A 23,657-nucleotide genomic window follows, 5' to 3' on the forward strand; every position below is an offset into this window, starting at 1 on the left:
TTTTTATCTTTTATCTTATTATTTCGAAAACTTCTCCCCTGAAACAATCTATTATGATTCAGATGTGTTTTTGATACGTGATCAACGCATGGGTCAGACAAATCTCCCTCACATTTCAATTATAATCTACAGTAGCGCCTTTGTTTACATGCGTGAAACTTTGGAAGTCATCTGAATTCCGTTTATATCGTTTTAATTAAGCCATTAGTTTAAGGACTCCTTAAGATTGTGTTATTTTTATGCCTGATCAAATGGAATCGTATTAAATAAGAGTCAGAGTTGCCTACTCAGGTTGATTTGAGACTGTAATCGCCAAATCCTCCCCACCACCCGGAAGGATTGACGCTTCACGTGACCCTCCTAATTAGAGATTCAAATGCCACTCAAATATCCTTTATTGTTGGGCTATGTTAACTGTGGCTACCGCCGTGGTAGCTCGTGATTATCCCTTCGTCCCACTGTAGCATAATGCGCGTTTTCCCGTTAGAATACCATTTTAAAAACTGCTATTACGTGGAGTTATGTCTTTATGAATCTTCTGAGAGTTCCGTTTCTCGAAGCTAGGCCTTCTCCGCTTCCAATTCGACTCATAGAGAAGCTGAAATGTTTGAATGACGAGCAAGAATTACCAATGCCAGCATAAATTATATTCTTAAAGATAGAAAGCTATTCCAATAAAATGACAGTAAACCTATTACTTTTCCCCCGGAACTGTGTTCCTATGGAAGCATGGTTGATTAGAAAGGTGGTAATTAATTTGAAAAGGAGTTAATTTAAGGTTTCATGACAGGGTTGGGAATTCCTCTGGGATTGGTGCCTATTATACCTGAGAGTAGAGCTCTCACAGTCTACAATGATGGAGCCATCGCTTTGGTGTCTTTTGATGGTCCTTCGATGAGTTTAAAAACGGCAGGGTGGGACACATTGATTCCACTCAATGCTGCAAGAAAGACAATGAACGGCATTGGCAGTTCTGTTTGGAAGCCGTCAGTCGCCAGATTATAGCATTTTGGATGGGCCGAATCAAATGATCCAGCTATCATTGAACACCGAAAATTTGATATAGAACTGCTGTTAAATTGGAGGTTCATAGCTATTTTTAACGATGGACTTCGCTCTTTCAACCCCATTCAAATTTTAGCAGAAAAGGATCTAAGACTGCACGAGTTTCGAATGAGTCACCGCATTTTTCTTCATATATTCGGCAGTGACAAGCGGAGTTCATTTCACTTCAATTTTGGGCATTGTCGAGTACGTTAGTACAAAGTTTCTTCAGGTCTTTCATTGCAAAAAGAACTTGAGTGTTTCCTCTCTTGTGTAGGATTTCCAGACTTGCTTTTTGTTCAGAAGGCATGGAAATGAAAATATTGGTTTCAACGATTATATTATTAGCAATTTGCAAAACATACTCTTCGGCATATCAATCTGGAGTTTCTACATTTCATGTGGGATCAAGTATGCTAACGAAAAACAATCCTTATTGCCCCTGTGAAGAAGTGGTGAGGAATGTAGTATGAAAATTCCTCGTAATTCAATTAATTATTTTCTAAGAGTAGTGCAATAAGTGTACTTCAGCTGTGAATTGAGTGTTACTCAAATATTTCAGAACTCAACTTTTCAACGTACCTGTGGTGTATCACCTAAAGTGAGTGGAATTAACATAACTGAAAATGGGACCCATTTTGGAGAATTTCCCTGGCAGGTAAATAATGTGTAATTTAAAAACTTCCTTTTTCCAGAGGGTGAGTGAATTAGATTTGGAAGACTTACCTTGGTAGTTGACAAGCAAAGAAATTTGTATTTAAATGTTACAGAGGTCATTCGATCTTTTGATGTTGGATAAAATTGTTATATTATAATTTAACTGCATATCTGCATGAAAATATTAACTTAATTAAATTTGTTCCCAGGTGGCAATAATAGAAAAATATGAGGAAGAGTTTGTTTGCTCTGGTGTCCTTGTATCTCCTAGAATTGTTTTAACAGCTGCTCATTGTATTCAGGAAATACCAGTCTCTCAGATAAAAGTCCGTTTGGGGGAGTGGGATATTCTTAGTGAGGATAAAAATCCATTTGAGACCTATGCAAGTGTGGACATTCCAGTGTCCAAGAAGTATTTGAATACAGGTAAGATTGAAATCTATTAATATAGGTTGTAATGGTAACAAGAAAGCTTTTAGTCATGGGAAATTACTTATTTCCAATGAAACAAGAAAAAACTTTCTCATCCACAGTATTACTATGGATTAATCCTTTACAACGTTGAATATTAACCAATAGTAATAGTGAAATAAAATTAGATTGCAGAAGCATTACTCTTTCAGCGAAAGGAGTGTAATTATTGCTTAGCAAAATTCAGAATGTGATGGGTATGAGATGAAAGTGAATCCAGGAAGTAAAGACAATTGAGTACGAGAACATAAAGTAGAACAGATAACTTATTTTGGAAGTGTTTTAGGAGGTGGGCAAAGTAGTAAGAACGTTAAACAAAAGTGAATTATATAGAAAACCTTATGAGGTAGGAGCCAATACACCTTAAGTAATTATTTAAAGAGATTAGTGAAAGTCTTAATATGGGAGAGTTTTGGTTGGGTTGGAGACAAGAGGGCAAGCGTAGATTGGAAGCTTTCAAGATTTGTGTGGAGAAGATTGAAGAAAATAAATGGGCCATAAGGAAAACAAACTATGGGAAAGTTCTGGGTGTGGTAAAAGAAGATATGCGACTGTTGGCAATGAGATGGAACTGAAGGAAAGTGTTGGGATAAGCAATGTATTGAGATGAAAAGAATGTACCTTGAATGAAATTAAGAAAGGTAGAAAGCATGTGATTGAATAATGTATTATCTAGCATGAAGTAGTAAAATATTTTGTGTTCTGTTAGTGAAGGCTCCAAGTACAGTTGTGTGTGCCAGGGTCAATTGAAAACTTCCCTTACTCAGGAGATAATTGCTGTTAAGAGATGAGGTTATAGAGGCATTATTGTTAAATTAGATATTTTATTTATTCCACAAGGATTTCTCCATTGGTTTTGTGACACCTTGGCTGGTCCTCATTGGAATTCACACATTGTCATTCACAAGTAAGCTCTAGATTTCACCAGTTTTAGTATAAACTTTCATTGTATTATTGACTGAAATTCCAATACTTAATGAAGACCCAAAAGCTTATGACTTTAGTATTTTGTTTCCAATTGTTATCTACAAAAATAATTTGATCATTTTCTTTAGTTACTGAGATAGATAATCAAGAGGTAGTCTAATTGTAATCTTACCAGGATTGTGAAAATGTTAAGTTCCTTCACCTATGAGCCATAGGTTAAGTGGATATTCTAAACTTAAATTGATGAAATCATTAAAAGTTTTTAAGTTTAAAGCCATCTTAAACGTTTTTCAAATTTGAAACATCCTAAACATTTTTTTTACTTGAACTTGGAATACTTCTGAGATGGTACCTTATATATTTATTGATGTCATTTGCTATATTCATGTTATAATTTTACATCAAAATCGATGTTACCAATGTTTCTCTGGCTATATTTCTGTTATAATTAAATTCCAATGCATATTTGGATGTCTGGTGAACTCTAATTTATACTGTAATCATTATTTATTGGGATATTCCTTTGTATAAGAGTGATGCTTATTTTTTCGATAAATATAATATAGCCTTAGTAGGACTAGGATAAAGCTAATTTTGTTAAAGCTAATGTAATGAAGTTATTGCCTTAATATTATTACAGAAAGTCGTACACTCAATGAAGCATATAACCTGGGAATCCTGAAATTGAATATTGCAGTGAACTTTGATGAATATCCCCATATAGCTCCAATTTGCCTGCCACAAATTACACCTGGAAAAACAAATTTTTCAGACTGCTTGGTGACTGGATGGATTGAATCTAGTGTTCAACCATTGGAAGTATGTTTGAGATACCTGTGAAGACAGTACTATTAGACAGACTACTAGACACTATTACAATGTGAAATGTGTCCTACATTTTTCTCAATTGCAGAAACAAATGGAAACTTACTTAGGGACTTCACAATCTCAGGCAATGGGAATATGGAAGCAGCCTTTTACATCAGCACCGAGTGATCAAGAGACTGCCCATTGCCAGGTTTCTGATGGAAATTTACAAGATTCTAATGATTGTTCTCCTGAATCACTGAGTGGAGTTATGGGATTCCAGGACCGGCAAGAGGAAGAATATCTATTTTATGAGGAGGATATAAATGCAAATGAGGAAGCCAGAGACAGAGTTTTTTCTAGAATACTATCAAAATCTAGTGTTACAGTTTTGTCAAGAATGGAATGTTTGAAAGCACTGAAGGAACTGAACTCAACATTGCCAAAATCTAATCAATTGTGTGTTGCTGCAAAGAAAGGCTTCTTACCATGTTTGGTGGGTTGGTTTTCCATAACCTTTTGCTATTTTAAGTTTCATAGCTTTATCATTACCAACTCTGAGCTACTTTTCACTGGCACCATGACTTACTGGAATTGTGGAACAATTGGAGTAAATTGGGGAATTGATTAACAATCTAATTATCCCAAGTCTGTTTCCGGCTTGTGTAGATATTTGAAATTTTTCCTCAAACTGGCCAAACATATTAATCAAAGATACCAGGGCTCAACTCACTCAAAACCAGAGCAATCAGTTTTTCTATTCTTACTAATAATTTGTCTTAGGTGGTCATCGTTCTTGCAAGGGCATTGCTGATTTTATTTTCCACCAGTTTGAAGTAGACTTAAATATACCTAATTTTCCTAATATTGCTATTTAGTAATAGCCTTAAAAATAGAATATTAATGGTTTTCATGCAGCATTGATCATGATTAGTCCTAGGGGAAGATATCTTGCTTGTCACACATTAGAAATTAGATTTTTAAAACTTAAGTTGGTCTGTGATGATATATTTACTTGCTCTTGTTGAAATTATATGGAAAATATCTTATTAGTGCTACTCATTGTATAAATGCTTACAGAAGTCCTCTTTATCTAATGCTTGAATATAAGGCTTGAAAGTAGCATTGCAATGGCATTGAATTTACTCTGAATGATTCAGCACATAGAATGGGATTGCCAGTACCTTGTTAAAAAATTCCCCTCTTATTGAAACTCAAACAAAATACCATTTTCTATTTTTACAGGGAGACATTGGTTCACCAGTAATTTGCAGAGTGGTTGAGGAAAAGAAAAAAAATCCCAAGGAAATGAAAAGAAATGATATAAATAGTAAATATGCTGTTGTTGGTATAATAACTCAGTCACACAGTTGTATTGGTGATGATAGTGGTATGGATTTACACCCTCTGTTGGCAACAAGTATATCCAAGAGCCTTGATCAAATTTGTCATGTTATAACTACCAATTAATGTGATTATCAGCATACCTGTACCTTTTCCTCATTATCATTGAAAAAATGTAGTCCTGGTAAAAAAATTAACACAATGACATTGAGTACAATGACTTGTGGTAGCAATTAATAAAGATATCCCACTGGAATTAACCAAAGGGAATATGCAATCATAAATTATATTTATTTTTTAAACAAAAGTATAATTTACAGGAATGGTTAACATATAGTTTTCTTACAAATTAATGATTTAAAAAGCCTCACTTTTCAGAAGCCATTAATTTTGATGTATTTCATAGGATAGAGGTAAAAAATATTGGGTCATAAGCTAAATACGAGCTATGAAGCACTTAAACTGGGTGCAAAGTTTCCTATTCAACAAAGTTATACTCGCTGAATTTTATCATAGCACCAAACTTTTATTATGGCTTGGCAAAAATTTAACCAAATTAAGGATTTCAGAAAAATGCTTTTATTCCAAATATTGGATGTCATGATCAATCTAGAAGACAGTTGGGTGCAAACATTTCTTGGATCTTAGTGCTGCTTTAGTGTGCTCCACTTATGTGGGATGACAGAACAGTCGTAATTTTACCTTATTCATGACAAGGAAGGTTTAGTTTAACTAGTAGTATGCCTGAATGGCTGTTGGAAAGTACCTGGTAGAATCTGTCCATGTTCAATCACTGGAACTGTCTAGGTTGGATAAATTACTTTTCACTTTGTTCCTCTTTAACACTCTTGTCTCGATTTACCCCTATTTTTACTTTTCTCTCTTCTGCCCATCATCCTCCCCCCCCCCCCCCCTCAGTGTTGTTGGTTGCATCTAGCAGTGGTTACCCCTGACCTTAAGTAAAATCTGGTGGTTCATTTCTAGAAAACTTTACCTTCCAATATTTACCCTTAGGGCACGGAGGTCTTCACAAACTTCTGAAGTGAAAATTTAGTCAACGTATCAGTGAATTTTCTATTCCTTTGCTTTCCTTGGTACATGTGATGGCCATAGAAAATCACAATGGACTCCTGTTCAGGCATTACATGATAGCACATTTTCCTTGTTGTTCTCAAGACTCAGCATGAATTTCCTTTGCTTTCATACCTTTCTTTGCTAAGTATTTAATCACTGCTCAAATTGCAAATGTTTCCATCTTCACGAAACACTATTTGGGGCAACGGAGTGGTGTCCTCACCACAGATCTCTTCCCAGAGAACTGACGCATTGTTTACTCATAAAGGTTTACCTATTACTGCATGGGAAACTTGTTGCGCTAGCACAGACATCTGGTGGTGATTCTGATAACCTTTCCAACTACCCTAACATAATCCCTTATTTAGATGATGGCTCTGATTGCCCACACATTTATTTTGAAAAATATGTCCTGTGTTACTTGTTAATTATTGATAGTAGATATCAGAAATTACATTGAAATGTTGGTGGTCCCTTAGTGATATCGGGCAAATATCCTTGTAAGAAATTTAGTAATGGCAAGCTATTGACAGTGGACCTTGGAGGAACATGGATTTTCTGGAAAATGAAACCAAAATTCTAAAAAGTTGTGCTCATTCAATAAAATGGTTCAGCTCAATAATATTCTCAACGACTGTGAAAGAAGTATTACTCCGGCATTAGAAGTTGTCTTGCCAATAAACAAAAAGCCTGGAAATTGCTTAAGATCACAAAAAACCACTCTTATACCCTGATGGTTTAGGGACAATAGAAATTATTTCCTCCAAATAACAAAATCAGATGACTGTGAGAACATTTGGAGAACAAAAAAAATGTTTAAGTCCTCATTTTTGCCTACCGACTCAATTTGTGCAATCTCAATGTAATGTCAAGTATGGCAATGGCTGCTAAGAAAAGAGATATATAGGTACTAATTAGCAGCTTCTCTCAAATGAATCTTGCACTGATTTTGGATAGAACTTTCCATGTACATTTCAACTTAATACAAAATTTTTCCAGTCAACAAATTCCCCTAGATTTTTTAGTTTGGCAAGCACATAGGTTAAATTGACTCTTTAAGAGCTTGATATATAAAGCCAAAATGAAGACAAGAAGTTCTATTCTTCTATATCTACTGGTTCACCACTATTACGCAAGAAATTGAAACCTAGGCCCTCATGGTATTGGAAAGATATGATATAAATTGCTTAGTCTAGCAATTTGATTAACCTACAAATATAAATATTTAACATTGGGAAAATGCTGATTTTATTATTTTGGCCCACTAATAATGTAAGCCTGTAAGGCCAAATCTGATATTTTTGTTTAGCATCATATCCTCATTCCTAGGATATTATGAAAAGGTAAATTTAAATTAATTTAAAGCTGAAAAGTGGAAAAATTTCAATAAAGAAGAGTTTCATTATTCAAGTTGGATTAAGTAGTCCAATTTTTTACTTACAAAATGAATATGGGATGCGGTTGCATAGTGGTCAAGCATTTGGCTGCTGTATAGAAGGTCTGGGTTAGATTACAGTCTCCATACACCTCTAGCTTCATCAAGGCTGTTTTCTTTTGTGGGCTCCAGATGTTCCTGGGAAACCACGTGTGACTCGGTGAAATGAAATGGCCCCTCTACCCTGTCATGTGAATTTCACATGCCATTTAGCACTAAGTACATGGTGAGCTCTGCTGTCACATTTCAACTCATTCTATGAATCAATTACTGCACTAAACACGGGGAATTTTGGATTGAATTTTAATGGCAACCACTTCATCACTCCCATGATCTCATATTTTCATCATTTTTTCATTGATATGAGAAAGAAATTTAAGGGTAATTTTACAGGCATTGAAAATGAATGGAATTAAAAACAAAATGCTTCAAAAGAACTTTCAATATTTATTTAAAATCCATAATTACAGCTTTGAGTTTTTAGGTATTTTAGCATTTTTGTGTAAAAATGTTGACAATTAGACACCTAAGATATGCTGATACTTATCCAAACTTATATTTCTACCCAAAAATACATGGCTCCAGAAAAATATATTTTACATTTTAAAAGGTCTAGTGGAGAAGAGAACTAACGTTTACCACTGTTGCAATAATATATTAGAATAATTTCCATTTAATATGTAACAATAGCAACACAATTAATTCATGATTCCATTAAATTGTGGACTTATAATCAGGGCATGACATAAAACATTATGAATCAAAAAGTTCAAGGTGACATCATTGTATACCTTCAAGCCTGGATTACAATCACAATTTCACGAGGCTGCTACAATGGTATTTACTTAAATGGCTCTGCAAAACCTTCACTTCTGGTGCCTTAATTTTGTAATTCCTTGCATCTTGTTTTGTAATAGCTCAGTATTATAATTGAAAAGTTTTAAGTTCAATCCAAGGCAAAGTTACCTAGAGATGCTTTATATTGATACAAAAATGAAATTCACTGATGAACACAAGCAATTGTGCTTTCATATTTTTTTCTTATCTGATATGAAATAATATCCACATAGGCATAAAACATCTCTCAAGGAGATTGATTTGGCTCATTATCAAATCTAAATCACAGCTAAGAATACATTACTATTGTCATTCAGAAAATCATTCATCTTCAATGGTACAATCAACTTTGGAATAAATATTGATATCATCTGCATATTGTATGTCAGTTTACCATAAAATGAAAACTAGATGTTCACATTAAGAAACATTTCTATATAAATGGCCTTCAGTAAGCAGTATACTTCATAACAAATACAGCACCATGCATATTGATCTTAATTTGGAAGAATGCTTTTTCTACCACAAGCTCTGAGCAATGAATATTTGGTCTCCTACATAATGAGCAACAACACTATATGTTTAGGCATTTGGTGTATTCTAGCTTTTCATTTTTTCATCATGGCAATGGCAACATTCATGCTAAATAAGAACCCTGAAAAATATTTAGGATTTAATCTGTGTAAAGGAATATTATATGCTAACTTTATTAAGAGCGTACAAGCCTGCTTGCGAACAAATTCTCAAACAGCATGCTCCCAAGTATCCAATTATAAACTCAGCTGCCAAGGACATATTATTTATCATGTAAGAATGATAAAAAACCTTGAATAGTTGCCAAGTTATGAATTCAGATTAAACTACATCTTTTTGTGCTACTCTTCAGCAGTAATTTGAGGAACATAATGTGAATGAGGTATTAGACTAGTTTTGAGATAGATCATACCAGCACTGATAATTAGCTGAATCCAGCAAATAAAAATAGGAGATAAATATTGCTATTGCCTGATATTTGGCTTCATAATGCATTTACAAAAGCTGCAAATAATAGGTGGGAAGTTCGGTAACTCTAAAAACAAAGTCAAATGAGTATTTAATGATAATGAATGACATCTAACTGTATACACCGTATTCATATAGATCTCAAACTTCTCTGAGGAACAAAACATTTACTAAAAATATTCAGAAACAGTACACAAACTATTTCCCCTCTTGAATTCAACATTAAAATAGGGAAAACAACCTGCATTAATTAATGCATAGTAGCTTGAGTTTTGGAAGAAATACAATGGTATTATACAGGATATGTAACTGTTATTCTTCATGTTTTCTGCAAATTACATGTTGTAAATAAGTAAATGCATTTTCATTTTTCTGAGTATATGATAGAGTAATATAACTGACTTCACAAAAATATAAAAATACTGTAAGCTAATCACAAGTATAAAAACTTGGTGAAATAATGAAATATCATTACTAAATGAGGCTACCATTGAAACAAGAAAAACAACTGCAATAATTATTTTAACTTCTAAAAACCATCACTTCAAAAGCAATTACCAGTAAAAATGAGATAATTTAAAGCTTAATAATGTACATTATCTCTATAATGATTCTTTCACGGCCAAGTACATTATTTTTCATCGAGCTTGGTGGAAAACTATCAAGCACCAAAAATGCCATACTACTACAAATGCATACACCTTAAAATTTAAGGTTTCATTAACACACAATGACCTGGTAGCAAGAGAGCAATCCTGTGCTTTTTATCACAATGTCAATGTGTACACCTTTTAACTAGACAAGTACACATACTCAAAACATTTGGTAACCGACACATGAGTATTATATAAAATACCTACAACAATATATACTTTATATCAACAACATAATAAACATCCCTCACAATAAATCACAATTTTGATCAGGTTTAAGGACCAACGGCCACATTTCACTTTTAGTCACTTAATGAGGAACTGTTTCTTGTCAGGGAGAGGTCATTTATAGTTGAGTTGTGACGTGTTTTTCTTGAACCCTCAGTGTCATTGTCCATGTTGGGATTCACTGAATGAGAGAGAGCAACCGTCTTGTTGAAGTCTATTGTAGCATAACCTTCTGACACCCTCCTTGGAGACTCTGGAAAGGAAGCCACTGACCCTAATGGAGATGTGGGCAATGTCTGAGAATTGTTTGAGTCGGAACCTCGGTCCAAATCCAGGACAACGTAATTAACCTCACGTACAGGAGCAACTTCAGGAATCGGGGCCACAGGAGTTAGACTCAAGTGGATTGGAACCTGATTTACTGGTGTTGCTCCCATGGCTGTTCCTACTCTACTACTGGGAGTTGCTACAACAGCATCTACTGGAGAAATAGCAGTAAGAGCTACCATTCCATTGATCTCACTACCAATTTCTCCCGGCTCAAGATTTTCGTAACAGTGCTGCTCTGAGTGGGCAATAGCTTTGGCAGTGGAGTCTTTTGCATTTTCTGGGACAACATTCATGTACAGATGCAGCTGTGCTTCTTGCTCTGATTTGATCAGGTCATCGAGCTTTGCATAGTTTGTTTCTGTGTCATATGGAGAATGGGGGCTGCCCAGGCCAAGGTTCATGTAAGGAAGGGGGAGGGGTACTGGTGCTATGCTGCCTGGTGTGTTCTTTGCACCACCCCCACTGACACTTGTCTGGTCAGTTGGGACTTCGGCAAGCTCAAGTCTCTGTCCAGGTTTCCCACTTTCAGAAGGGGTGGCCACTGCACTTCCATTGGTGTATGAAGGAAATGCAGGCCGACTACTATCCTCTAAACCAGAGACTCCTCTATCAGGATCAGTGAACAATTCTTCATTGGCATAATATGAACTACTGTTATCAATGGCACTGCTGGTAGACCCCATCACTGCACCCAAGCAAAGATTGACATTTGGAGGAGAAGTGGTGCTCTGTGGGCTCAAAGGACCACTGCTGACGCTCAATCGAGCAATTGAGTTCAGCCCATTCCCTACCTGCATTGGCAGCACACGTGGAGCCGTTGGCGGGCCCCGTGTGGTGCCCCTCACCGGTTCTAGATAATTGCCATTGTCCAGCCCTGCACCAAGGTTGTCATTCACCCCATTGGTGACTCCATTACCTGGGAAGCCTGTGCGCGAAATTGACGTTGACAGAAGCATCGAAGAAGAGGAAATGGATGGAGCAGAGGACATGCCCACAGTTGGAAATTCTCGGGACACGGCATCCTCCCCACCAGCCCCATTATGACAGTGCTGTATGTGACATTGAAGCATGTTGAATAGCTGTTCAGCACGGCGGCAATTGAAGGCATAGATCCCTGGTCCAGTGGGGCAACGCCTCCCAGATTCAAAACTGAATAACTCTGCATCAAACCCATAACGTCTTAGGCACTTTAGTGGCCACTTCATGGGCACCTTGCCCTTTTGGTAGAAAATTATATCAGCTTCAGTGATTTCCAGCTGACCAGAACTAAGGAACTGACCTTCTTCATTCACATTCATCACATGGAAAACATTAGGATGAAGATCATTGATATCCGTCTTGCTGGAAATGCAGCCCATTATGGACTCTGAGAGAGAGGAAGAGAAAAAGAAAAAGGAGGCAGAGGTGAATAAGATGACGTACGTCACCGTCTTTAGAGGACACATATCACACTTTGTAAATTTACAATAATAATTTATTCAATCTAGTTTCTAAAAATAGTAATTTGAAAAAGGACATTTATTTAATAAAAATTCAAAATTTTCATTATCTTCTTCAGTCCTTCAAACCCAAAGATTAGTTGACGGCACCTCTACATTCTTCCCTATCCCATACTAATATTCTTATGCACTGGTAGCTCTTTTGTCTGACATCCCTCTTTGTTTGGCCAATGTATGTTTTCTACTCTCATATTAAAACCAACTGTTTAAGAAATTTTTACCACATGCTTCATGAGGTACTCACTAATGTATAAAATTATTTTTCTGAATCACAATTTCAGAGAAAGTAAAATTCGCCATAAAATCCTATAGTTGTGAATGAGGTCTCAGGTTATGGTTGATTGCCCACCTGATCTCATTCTATAATAGAGTTACATTTCTCCAAAAGCTAATTGTTTAAGATATTTTTAGTAAGCATTTCATGAGCTACTAAATTAAGTATCACATTAAGTTCTAATTTTAAATTACAATCTACAGAAAATATAAATTCACTCTCATTTTGTTTTAGACACACAATATTGACAGTAATAATATTGAAACAATTTCATGATTTCTAAGAAACCAATTCTTCTGCATCCCATTCTTTGAGCATTATTGCAGGTCAACTGTTAGCATATCATGACCGTTAATTAAGGGTAACTTTCATTGTAAAATTAATAATTAATAGGCCATATTAGAATATTTAAGGTACAAGGTAAGGTAATTAGAATCCATTTTAAATATTTAATGTGAAAAATATTAACTACAATTCATTGCTTAAGGGGCTAGATTTAGTGCACTGCTGTGATTTGGCTTAGCTGTTTAGTTTGCTGCTTGTTTTTATACTAGTTAGTCAAGTCAAATGATTATAAGAGGAAGTTATGCAATTCCACTTTGGTCACAGGAACTCCTAAGGAATGATCAATATTCGGGAATTTGCATGAAGTATCACCCAACATAATAATGTGCAATTTACTTTACAAACATCCTAATTTTTCTTGGCTGAGTAACCATAAGTTTGGGATACAAAATTATGCTGAAAGCACTAAATGCAAAAATTATTTTCAAAATTTTTCCGGCTTGAAATTTCTATTTAATTATTCCATGGTTTATGTTCAATTGCTGAATCTCTGCTGAAACATTCTGCAAATGTGAACTCTAACCTGGCAATTTTGATCATACTTAGATTGATAGCAACATTTTTGAAGGAGATTATGCTTGTTTTCCTTTCGTCAATGAATTTGTCAATTAAATCAAACAACTTTAATCCATTAACCGCACATTAGTATCTGAAGTTTATGATTATTGCATTTTTTTCTACTCCTATTTTCTTATGTTAGCTATGCAACATGATTAATGAATAGAATAACATTCTATCTAAAACTTGTGGTCACTGGTGTTACATCTCTTTGGAATTGTACATATTTTTTCACTGAAATAATTGTACTTTGTAATTTATAGCAATGGATTTCCCTTATATATTGATTTACCACAATTTCAGCAAAACATCTTCAAGTACATAAATTCTTATACAAAATATTGCAAGGGGAATGCACGAAAATGTGCAATTTATTCATGGTACTGCTTATTGCTCATGGTAGCAAAACATACCAGGGATGCGAGCATTAAAATAAATGCTTTAAACACCTTTAAAATAACTCTTATGCTATCAAATTAAAAAACGATAATGATTTTAAAAATATATTCTATTGTTTTAGGCTTCACTTCAGGTTTCATCAACTTCCTCGACTTGACAATCACAATTAGGGATAATAGACACGAATTTGCAATTTATAGGAAACCCACATATACAGACCATATAATTTCTAATGATTCCGCACACCACTTTTCTCACAAACACGCAGCCCTCCACTCCATGATCCACCGCCTCCTACACATCCCCCTTTCCCCCAAAAACTTCAAAATTGAACTCGTGAATATCACTAATATAGCTACCAACAATGGTTTCAACCCCAAACTAGTTGACACATTACTACGGAAAAAACAAAAAGCAATGGCCATAAAAAGCATTTTCGTATCTCAGCCCGCAGTATCTAAAGATTTTAAGTGGTGCTCGATCCCGTTTCTGGGAGATCTTTCATATAGGATTTCCAACTGCCTACCCACCTCACTCAAAGCAGCCTTCTACCCACCCATAACCCTCTCCAAACTTCTAGCCAATGGAAAAGACACCCAGGATAGCCTTCTCAAATCAGGCATTTATAAACTGAAATGCGAGGATTGCAACAGCGTTTATGTCGGTCAGACCGGCAGGAATATCAAGTTACGAGTCAAGGAACACGCTAGGTGTCACAAAAATCAGAATAACAACTCTCTCTTCGCCAAGCATTTACTAGAATTCAACCACAGCAGTGACTTTGTCCCAGAGATATTACACACACTCCCAAAAGGATTAAAAATGGACGCTCTCGAGCAATTAGAGATTATAAGGCACTTGGTGAACCCCAACACGACACTTTGTAATGAGCAATTGTTCCCATACCCCTCCCCACTCCTCTCCGAGAAATTAGCCTGGAAATGGTCAAAACAATCCATCAACGCACCTGCGAGCCCCCACCCCCCTCAAATCCTTCCAACCCTCCCCGCCCCCACTCTGTCCTGAGGGTATATATGCTTGCTCTGTCTGTTTTGCAAATTTGTACCTGATGATGCCGCAAGTCGGTGAAACGCGTCGTGCCGTATAATAAAATCTGTGGAAAAGTACGAGTCTTTCTTTCTATTTCAATAATGGATATGATTTTAAAAGTTTATATTGTGATTTAATTTTACTTCAAAATTAATTAGATAAAAAATTGATATTTTCTGTAAAGGTTTAGTGACAGAGTTCATTTTCTCATACTAATGCATGCACAAGGGGATCAGAAAACATGTGTACTGCAGAAGACCATACGTCTAAAAGAAACAAAAATCTAGAATACTTATGAAGAAGATTAAACCTATATTCCTCATTCTGTTAAATACATTTGGGGGAAATGCATCCAACTACCAAGTAAATGGGTTGCTCTTCAATTACTTTAGGCTTTTGGGGGGAGGGGTTTGAACTATTTCATTACGTTTCCCTATGGAAGGAGGGGAAGAGGGAGAGATTGGGTCTATTATTGTATTGATTCAACATGCATGTAGATGAATTTAAAGATTTGTGTCCGAATTTAAATTTGCACATATTGCACACTGTAGACATAACTGCTACATTCATTGTATATCATTAACTGGAATACATACCCAAAAATAATCTTTCCCAAAGGACTGCAGCCCAACATAAAATAATGTCAATTGTGCCCAGAAGAATGGATGGACATTAACTCACAATTCGGATCTTTTCCAAAGGTTGTTTGCTCCTTATCGCAAATGCTCCAGGATGATGACATTTTGTAAAGATGAAAAATCAACCAATGAAGATGACAGTGGATTTGTTCGAAGCATGAACTGACAGTTGAGCTCAAAGTTGGAAATTGTTGGTTTTGTAATTTGGAAAATTTATCTTTTTCTTGTGATTAGGGTTCTAGCAGGTACAGAATATTAGAACAAAAATACTTAGAAGTGTTGAAGACAATATGAGAGATCTATTTCCCTTTCACAGACTATTTACTCTACTGAGGATCATCTACACTCTGTAAGTTGAAACTTTGTATTGATAATGAGATGGTTATACTTTCACCGAAACAAAAAAACAAACTAATGGCAAATTTTGTACCCAAGTGAAACGGATAAAGAAAACAGCAATTCCACAATACTTATTCTAAATATTAATTTTGGAATTTCTGTGTTTCTGCTTGATGGAAAAATTCCACTAAGTAACGGCAAAAAGTTTCATACTGTACCTAAGTGGATTTAGTATGTGGGAAGGCCCAGAAGTACCCGACCTGACCTAGAGAGGGCGGTAGTTGTTTGCAAAATATCAATGTATTAGAAAGTATGCAATCTATAAATATATTTCCAGTTTGAAGACGCTACGTTGTTTGGTATTTGTTTGGCAGCCATCAATAGCAAACGTTTTCAGTTAATTTGTGACAATGGAGAAAATTGGTCATTGTTATGTGATACAATACTTTCATTTGAAAGGCCTCAGCTCCACCAATATAAAAGCTGAACTGGATTCTACTCTAGATGAGTCTGTTCCTTTGTTTCCAACAATAAAATATTGGGTAGCAGAGTTTAAACGAGGTCGTACAAGCTGTCAAGATGAGCATTGCATCGGTCGATCAAATGAGGTGACGACTCCAGAAATGGTGAAGAAAATCCACAAAATGACACTGGATGATCATCGACTGAATGTGCACCAGCTAGCAGACATAGCAGGCATTTCAAAAAGTGTGGACATGAGTAAGCTGTGTGCACGATGGGTGCTCACACTCGAGCAAAACCAGTGTCGCGAAGATGTTTCAATTGAGTGTTTAGCAAAGTTTCACGGCAACAAAGCAGAATTTTTGTGCAGTTTCTCAACCATGGATGAATCATGGGACCATTACTTCACACCCGATACAAAAGAACTAACAAAACAATGGATTCAAAAGGAAGAACTGACTCGAAAGAAGGCGAAGACCGTTTCATCAGCAGTCAAGGTCATGGTATTGGTTTTTTAGGTTGCGCGTGGGATAATTTTCATTAACTATCTTGAAAAAGGATAAATTATCAACTGCGAGTATTATGCAAACTTATTGCAATGTTTGAGTGAAGAAATCAAGCAAAAGCGGCCGAATTTGGCTAAGGAGAAAGTGTTGTTTCATCAAGACAATGCACCAGCTCACAAATCCGTTATTGCAATGGCCAAAATTCATGAATTCAAGTTTGAATTGCTACCTCATGCACCCTAATCGCCAGATTTAGCCCCCTCAGATTATTTTCTGTTGGCAAACTTGAAAAAATAGCATGGTGGTCAAAGATTTTCCCACCTTGAAGAAGTGATGTCGGCAGTTAATGGCTATTTTGAAGAGAAAGACACTTCTTATTATAAAAAGCGTATATAAGTTACTGAACATCGCTGGGGAGAGTGCATAGAGCTGAAAGGAGATTAATTTGAAAAATAAATACATTTTTTCCAAATTTTTAGTGTTGTTGGGTTGGGTACTTCTGGGATTGCCCTTGCACCATCCAAACCATCAGAAATTATTTAGAAACAACTAAAGATGCTCAGACTTAGCTCACCTGACATGTGAGAATCATCTTTTCAGCAAAATGTGAAAGTTTGATCCTCTGATAAAGTTTTCCTATAATTTTGAAGTCAAAAAGTTCTATTGAGCACATAGTAGCTTATTATGGGAAATTTTTTATGCAGTGTACGTATATGAAGGAAACCTAGTCTAGTCTGGATCTTTTGTTAGATACAACAATTCCATAGTTGGTTGCATCATGAGCTTTAATGTTAATCAAGGGAAAAAACCAAGTGGGAACATGTGATGCAAATCAGACTTTTGGAGGGCCACATCACCATTGATGATGTATGAACTGGAACCTGAATACCCATAAGCCAAACAACTCTACTCAGTTCTGTTCAATGGTTACATTCAAAGAGGACTGGACAAGAAGAGAGGCAAAAAGGTGGACATGTTGTGGTTGGCTAATAGTATTAGATATTAGTGAAGAGTGAGGAAGAGCAATGGAAGATACTGGAAATTTCATGAGCCAGTAAGATTAGAATTAAAATGCCTGCCTCAAAAGTTAGCCTAAAAAAACTCTAAATTGAGCTATAGGAGAAATTTTTCCTCCCTTTTTATTGTTAAAAACTGTAAAAATTCTTTTTAACTTTATGAATTAGAATAAACAAGTGAATTTGCTGAAATCCTAACTGACTACAACATGGTAAATATATTTGCATATACATGTATATAGTAAATGTAAAATAGATCCAAGTTCCCAAATTGGATAATGGCTTTGCCATCTTAGAAGTTCCACAATTACATACTCCAGTATTCTGTTGTAGTCTTTCATTTCACATCCTTGAATTTATAATTCAAGAGAGAAGTTAAGTTAATGTACTAAAAAAACAATGCAGATGAAATAAAAATAACTAAGCCAATAAGTGATCAGTGACAGCAATGTCAGAAAGAAGAAAATGAGTCTTCATATAACATATATGGCACTCCTGCCTTTATGTCAGTCAAATTATTTTTTTGCCCAACACATTTCTCTACTTAACATTCTAATCCTATACTTCTGCAACAAAATCCAACAATACCAAAATAACAACCACTGGATGGCCCCTCATTGCATTGATTCTTATGCCAAACTTTTCATAATTTTTTCCGATGAACCAGCTATCCTTTTTATGATATTTCAAATCTTGTAAATTAATTTATGAAGATTATCTCTAATCACTTCCCTTGCTACCAGTGTCCTCACAACTTTAGTTTTTTTCTGGTGTCTAAATGTCCAGTGAAAAATATGCACTGATCTCAAAACTTACAAGAGTATTGGTTAAATGGGAATTCTTGATTCTCATTTCATATGGAATCACATATCAAATTCTTGACATTTTCCTGATTAAGTGGAACATAGTTCATAGAACATTTCCATAGTTCGCCCACTTTCCTAGGATAACAAACAAGCCAACACTCTCAATGTAAGTTAGTAATTTTCAAAACACTCTTTAGTGATAGCCAATATTAGAGCATCACTTCAGGAGCCAAATTGTGTTAAGGAAGTGTCAACAGTTAAGTATTAATACTCCCTAAAAACAGAGCAAAATTTGAAACCACATAACAAATACATACCTTTTAAAATACAGTTTTCATGAATTGCATTTACTTGGTAAACTTTATTCAAGACAAGATATGAATTAAACAGGGCTGTCCAAAGCAGTTGACCTCAAAAAGACTATGCACACCTGCATAATAACAGTGATCACTTTTTCATGCCGTATAGTTTTCTTATGCATTTCAAATGAAAAAACATATCTTGATGCATTATAATTATTTAAGCATCAACATCAGTACTTATATTCTGCACTTTATTGGTACTGATGAAATTATATTTCACAGTACAACAGATATTTGTTTTCTACTGTAATACTATTTACTATTATGGGGCATGAATCCCTGGCACTGCATGCAATAACAATGAAAATAATTGCTAATTAGAAACTTATCTTATTAATCAACTAAAAATTGGAGTCTGGGAGCTGGGTTTTAAGTATCAACACATGCAATAGACAAAAAGTTAAAACTTAAATACTTACTAATCAAATTGTCAAAAATTCTAAATAACAGGGATTCCCACAAGCAATGTAGATATCAACATGGGATGATCACTTTTTTCTTTAAGTTTTGACACCTCTTATTTTGGGAGATTTTTTTTTTTTTGACACTAAGATGGCAAGGAAAACCACACTGAATAATTAAAATTTTCATTGCTTCCTTCGGAGCATGAGGTATAATTTTAAAGAATTCTAAATTACATAATTTGGCATCAAATTAAATAATGGTATGCATATTATGATTTATATTACACTAGCATCAACTTTTCAACAAAATTTACAAGGGTACTTAATGAGACAAATTAATTGGGAATAACCAAATGAGGACAGAAGGAATACGATTTTTATGGTGTCCAGGCATCACATCAACATTTCCCACACATTTACATAATTAAATCAAATTTCCAGGAAGTGCCATCTTCCCATTTTGCAACATGTCCATGCACTACCTTGGTTAGACAAAAAACACTGCATTACGGATTTTCAATTTCCCGATCCCTAAATTCAGAGCCATTCCAAGCAAAAATTAACTGTTAAGCGAGCGCCATTCACGCATATTTTGGCAATTGCGACTACCTGCGGTAAGAGCAATCTTTACTCGTAAAAAAAACAAACTCACTTCAGGTTCGCATTTACGCCTCGACCCATTAGTGACGATGACTGCACATGGGTGATATAAATCGGGAAAACACGCCCGTGCTTTTGGAGCGCGTGAGGAGGCGGTGATGTGCGCGCAGGAGTGATCCCTCCGTGGCCGCCGACAGCGAGACATCCCATGGATGAGACTTGGCGTGCGACGCGATGGGAGCGAGGAAAGATGGAATGCTGAACCACGTACGCGAGCGAGGGGGATGGAGTGCGTGATGGGAGTGAGGGTTTGGGGAGTACACTACGCGGAGGTGTCCGGAGGGGGGAGGGGCACACGTGAGGGTGGGGGAATTTGTCAACCTCCGCGGGGGATGTCTTAAGAGCGAGAGGGCATGGGAAGGGAGGAGGAACCTCACTCACGACTGCGAGTAGAGTGGGGGAGGAAGAGAGTCAAAAGTGGGAGGAGGCGAGGGGCGATCGATACAAAACCGGGCGAGATTAGCAAGCGGGCGTGGAGGGAGGTTCGGATGCCTAGGGGAACGGAAGATGCGTTTCAACCAGCGCCCGTCAGTTGCAGGAGGCCCGGGGAAGTGGTTATAGGGGCGTGGGAACGGAGCACCCACCTTGTGTTGAGCAAGCCGCGGGGGGGGGGGGGGGGGAAGGAGTGGAGGCGGTGTCAATTGGTAAGGGTGGTCAGGCTCCGGACGGAGTGATGAGACCATTTTATGACGCGCGGAGGATCGACTATCCCGAAATCTATCGCATAAACTGAAGTCTCCACCATGTAATGATCCTCAGTGACCAATGAGCAGACGCCCAAATCCGTCCTTTTCTTATAACTGCCTTATTATACACTTCTACGCATAAATTTGGTGTTCGCTGAATTCTCACCAATTTTTGTACTTAAGATTGTGATTGTGTATGCGCACTAAATACTCCACTTACTATTATAACTTTATGTATATTACAAAGAGGGCAATAAAAAAGAATGCGATAATTTTAACCATAAATTTCATTTTATCAGTTCGGGCGGGGATGAAAAACATATTTATAAGGCGCGTCATGGCCTAGAATACTTACAAAAATTCTATCGAATAACCTACGATAGGCAGTTCCATGAAAACCTTCATAAAAACAACTTCTGCCAAGCAAACAATAATAAGGACACTTTTCAATGGAAAATAATTTTCTGCGCCTTGCTTAGAGAGGGATTACTTTCCGCGCTGAAGACACGGATTCGAATTTCGGTGGTCTCCGTTTTTTCTGTATATGCAGAGAGAAAATTACAATACCTATCCCACTGTACAATCCACTTAACCCTAGGAGACCTTTCTTTTAGAGCAGAGTAATACGAGAACAAAGTTTCTTTCTTCCCTCCAATTCCTCTAAATCTGTCAACCCGTAATGGCCTGATTGACGTCAACGCTTGCGTAGCCCACCCAAGTATTGTATCAAAAAGTGGCTCACTGCATAAGTCAAAAGGAAAGGAATTCACTTGCGAGAGAGGTTAACTATATAAACGAATTGACGCACATGATTCCAATCAGTCGATATGATACTTCTTACCGATCGTCCCCCATTAAAGCCTAGAACATGCTAGAATGCTATTCATTAGATTTAGATTGGCTATTCATTGCTAGAATTTCAATCCTTCACGGCTGTTGTGAGCAACGACCATTTAGTCTGATTTATAGACCCAGCTTTTTCATATTAATTAACACGGAATCATACCTGCGAAAAATAACTAGTACACCGAAAACGGGGCAATTCATTTAACATCTGCGGACTGGAGGATGAACGATTAGACGATGAAATTCATTCGGTAAACAACGGGATGAAGCACCGGTATTGCGTGAGTTTGAGTGTTTCAATGCCCCTAGTCGAATTATCAAAAACACAATGCAATATGTGCATTTCAAAATATTAAAATGCAAACGTACATATCGGAGTGAGGTAGGAACACACGGGATGGCTATAAGGACCGTGAATTCTGCCAGATAATCTACGTTAGAACAAGATACTGTTTTTATTCACACAATATTTCCTACGCCACAGTATTTACATCTAAAATTAGCATTCTTGAATACACGCCATTTCAAATATGAACTTAAGGCCTACCGTCAGATATTTGTCTTTTCTGCAGAAAAAAAGGCTCTCCCATTCGTTACATGTCATTAGCGGTCGACGTACAGATTGTTAGACATCGTTTATTCCTAGCACAGCAACACATTAAGATATGTTGCTTCAAATAAAATGTATTCACAAATTAAAACTTCTGAATTACTACGGCATATGTCTGCTACTGATCCGCGAAAATTAATATCACATGGAGCAAGCGTAATCCATCATTATTACATCCTACTGCAGGAATGGGTAGAAGGTCACTTATGATGACCAATTCATCCGTTCATTACCGCCGCCCCCTAGCGATGGTGAGACAGGACCGCGCGATGAAAGCAGGCAAAAATGACGTAACCCTATCCAGCATTGTCATGATATGGCATGCTAGTCGACGATTCCATTGACACTTGAAAGAGGAATGCGAACAACTCACTACAGGCGTATAAATGACAGCGAGCCAAATTACGTTATCTATGGTTCCAAAAAGAGCACAAATGGTCTCATAATGTATTCTCAATGGATTTTCTGGAAAATATACCTAGACTGTGTTCCCTGTACAAATTGTGACACCTGTGATGTAAACAAACTATTATAGGATGTATAGTAAAATTTTCTGAGATATCATATTTTCATATGCTGTGTCACTCCTTCACTTTTTAGTCCGTTTTTAATGATTAATCATCATATTTAAACAAGAATTACAAATAATACAAGCGGCTGCTGACAAAAGGCTAAGTCCTCTTAACTCATTCATATCACATATCCTTACTATTCTCGAATGATGTCCACTTATGACCCAATACTAATTCCCTAATACTGGTAACACAAAACACGGCAAACTTAACTGAAAGTGCGTATGCCGAAATGACAGTGATTAGTCCATGATTTGGTAGAAAAAATACACTGTGATTGCTCTGGGGCTTCAAAGTAAATAACAATCTGATGAAACTAATACAATACACTATTACGACAGTGTTACTATGTACAACAGAGTAGGACAAATACTTGAATATTATCATCCACAAATTTTTCGTACTTGTTAGACACGTACCATGGCAACTCATAAACCAATCGTAATTATAACTGACACATGACATTGTCTAATCCCAAAATGTGAATAACACACAGGAGCCCTTTTAATGAATTATCAAATAACTAAGTATGTATATTTGCAGAAGTGCTATATTTCAAGTAGTATCCATAAGTAATAAATGTGTGGTTCTAATTACATCTACTTACCACATTAACAGCCTCTCTATCATACTGTTGTTTAAGGTGCTACCTCTTTCCAATTTTAAATAGCGAGGCAGTAAAATTCATACTACAACAACCCAAAAACACCAAACAAAGATGGCAGCCATTCGACGAGTGTCAACTTGAGGTGATGATAAAAAAGAGTAGGAACGATATGACAAACTTCATATTCAATTGTGTGGTCGGTGCGATGA

General features: G+C 36.4%; 2 protein-coding genes across 4 annotated transcripts; one reads left to right on the top strand and one right to left on the bottom strand.

The window, feature by feature from the left end:
* The first annotated feature begins 284 nt into the window (after positions 1-284).
* On the top strand, positions 285-5,494 carry LOC139698940 (uncharacterized). Its single transcript, XM_071597910.1, has 6 exons — positions 285-1,499; positions 1,607-1,702; positions 1,911-2,127; positions 3,740-3,918; positions 4,013-4,402; positions 5,152-5,494. Exons 1-6 carry the CDS (start codon positions 1,353-1,355, stop codon positions 5,374-5,376), a joined length of 1,254 nt encoding a protein of 417 aa, XP_071454011.1. The 5' UTR covers positions 285-1,352; the 3' UTR covers positions 5,377-5,494.
* A 2,473-nt stretch (positions 5,495-7,967) lies between these two features.
* LOC139700172 (fibroblast growth factor receptor substrate 2) lies at positions 7,968-23,563 on the bottom strand. 3 transcript variants are annotated; one of them, XM_071598750.1, is made up of 2 exons: positions 23,449-23,563; positions 7,968-12,175 (listed from the first exon to the last, which is right to left on the bottom strand). In XM_071598750.1, the coding sequence occupies exon 2, from the start codon at positions 12,165-12,167 to the stop codon at positions 10,554-10,556; it is 1,614 nt and encodes a 537-aa protein (XP_071454851.1). In that variant the 5' UTR covers positions 12,168-12,175; positions 23,449-23,563; the 3' UTR covers positions 7,968-10,553. The 3 variants fall into 3 exon arrangements, with proteins under 3 accessions (XP_071454851.1, XP_071454852.1, XP_071454853.1); XM_071598751.1 differs by lacking the exon at positions 23,449-23,563 and adding an exon at positions 20,120-20,460; XM_071598752.1 differs by lacking the exon at positions 23,449-23,563 and adding an exon at positions 19,483-19,561.
* Between the last annotated feature and the right edge of the window lie 94 nt (positions 23,564-23,657).

The sequence above is a fragment of the Hetaerina americana genome, unplaced genomic scaffold, assembly GCF_022747635.1.
Source record: "Hetaerina americana unplaced genomic scaffold, ioHetAmer1.1.p SCAF_10, whole genome shotgun sequence".
Taxonomy (NCBI): Eukaryota; Metazoa; Arthropoda; class Insecta; order Odonata; family Calopterygidae; genus Hetaerina; species Hetaerina americana.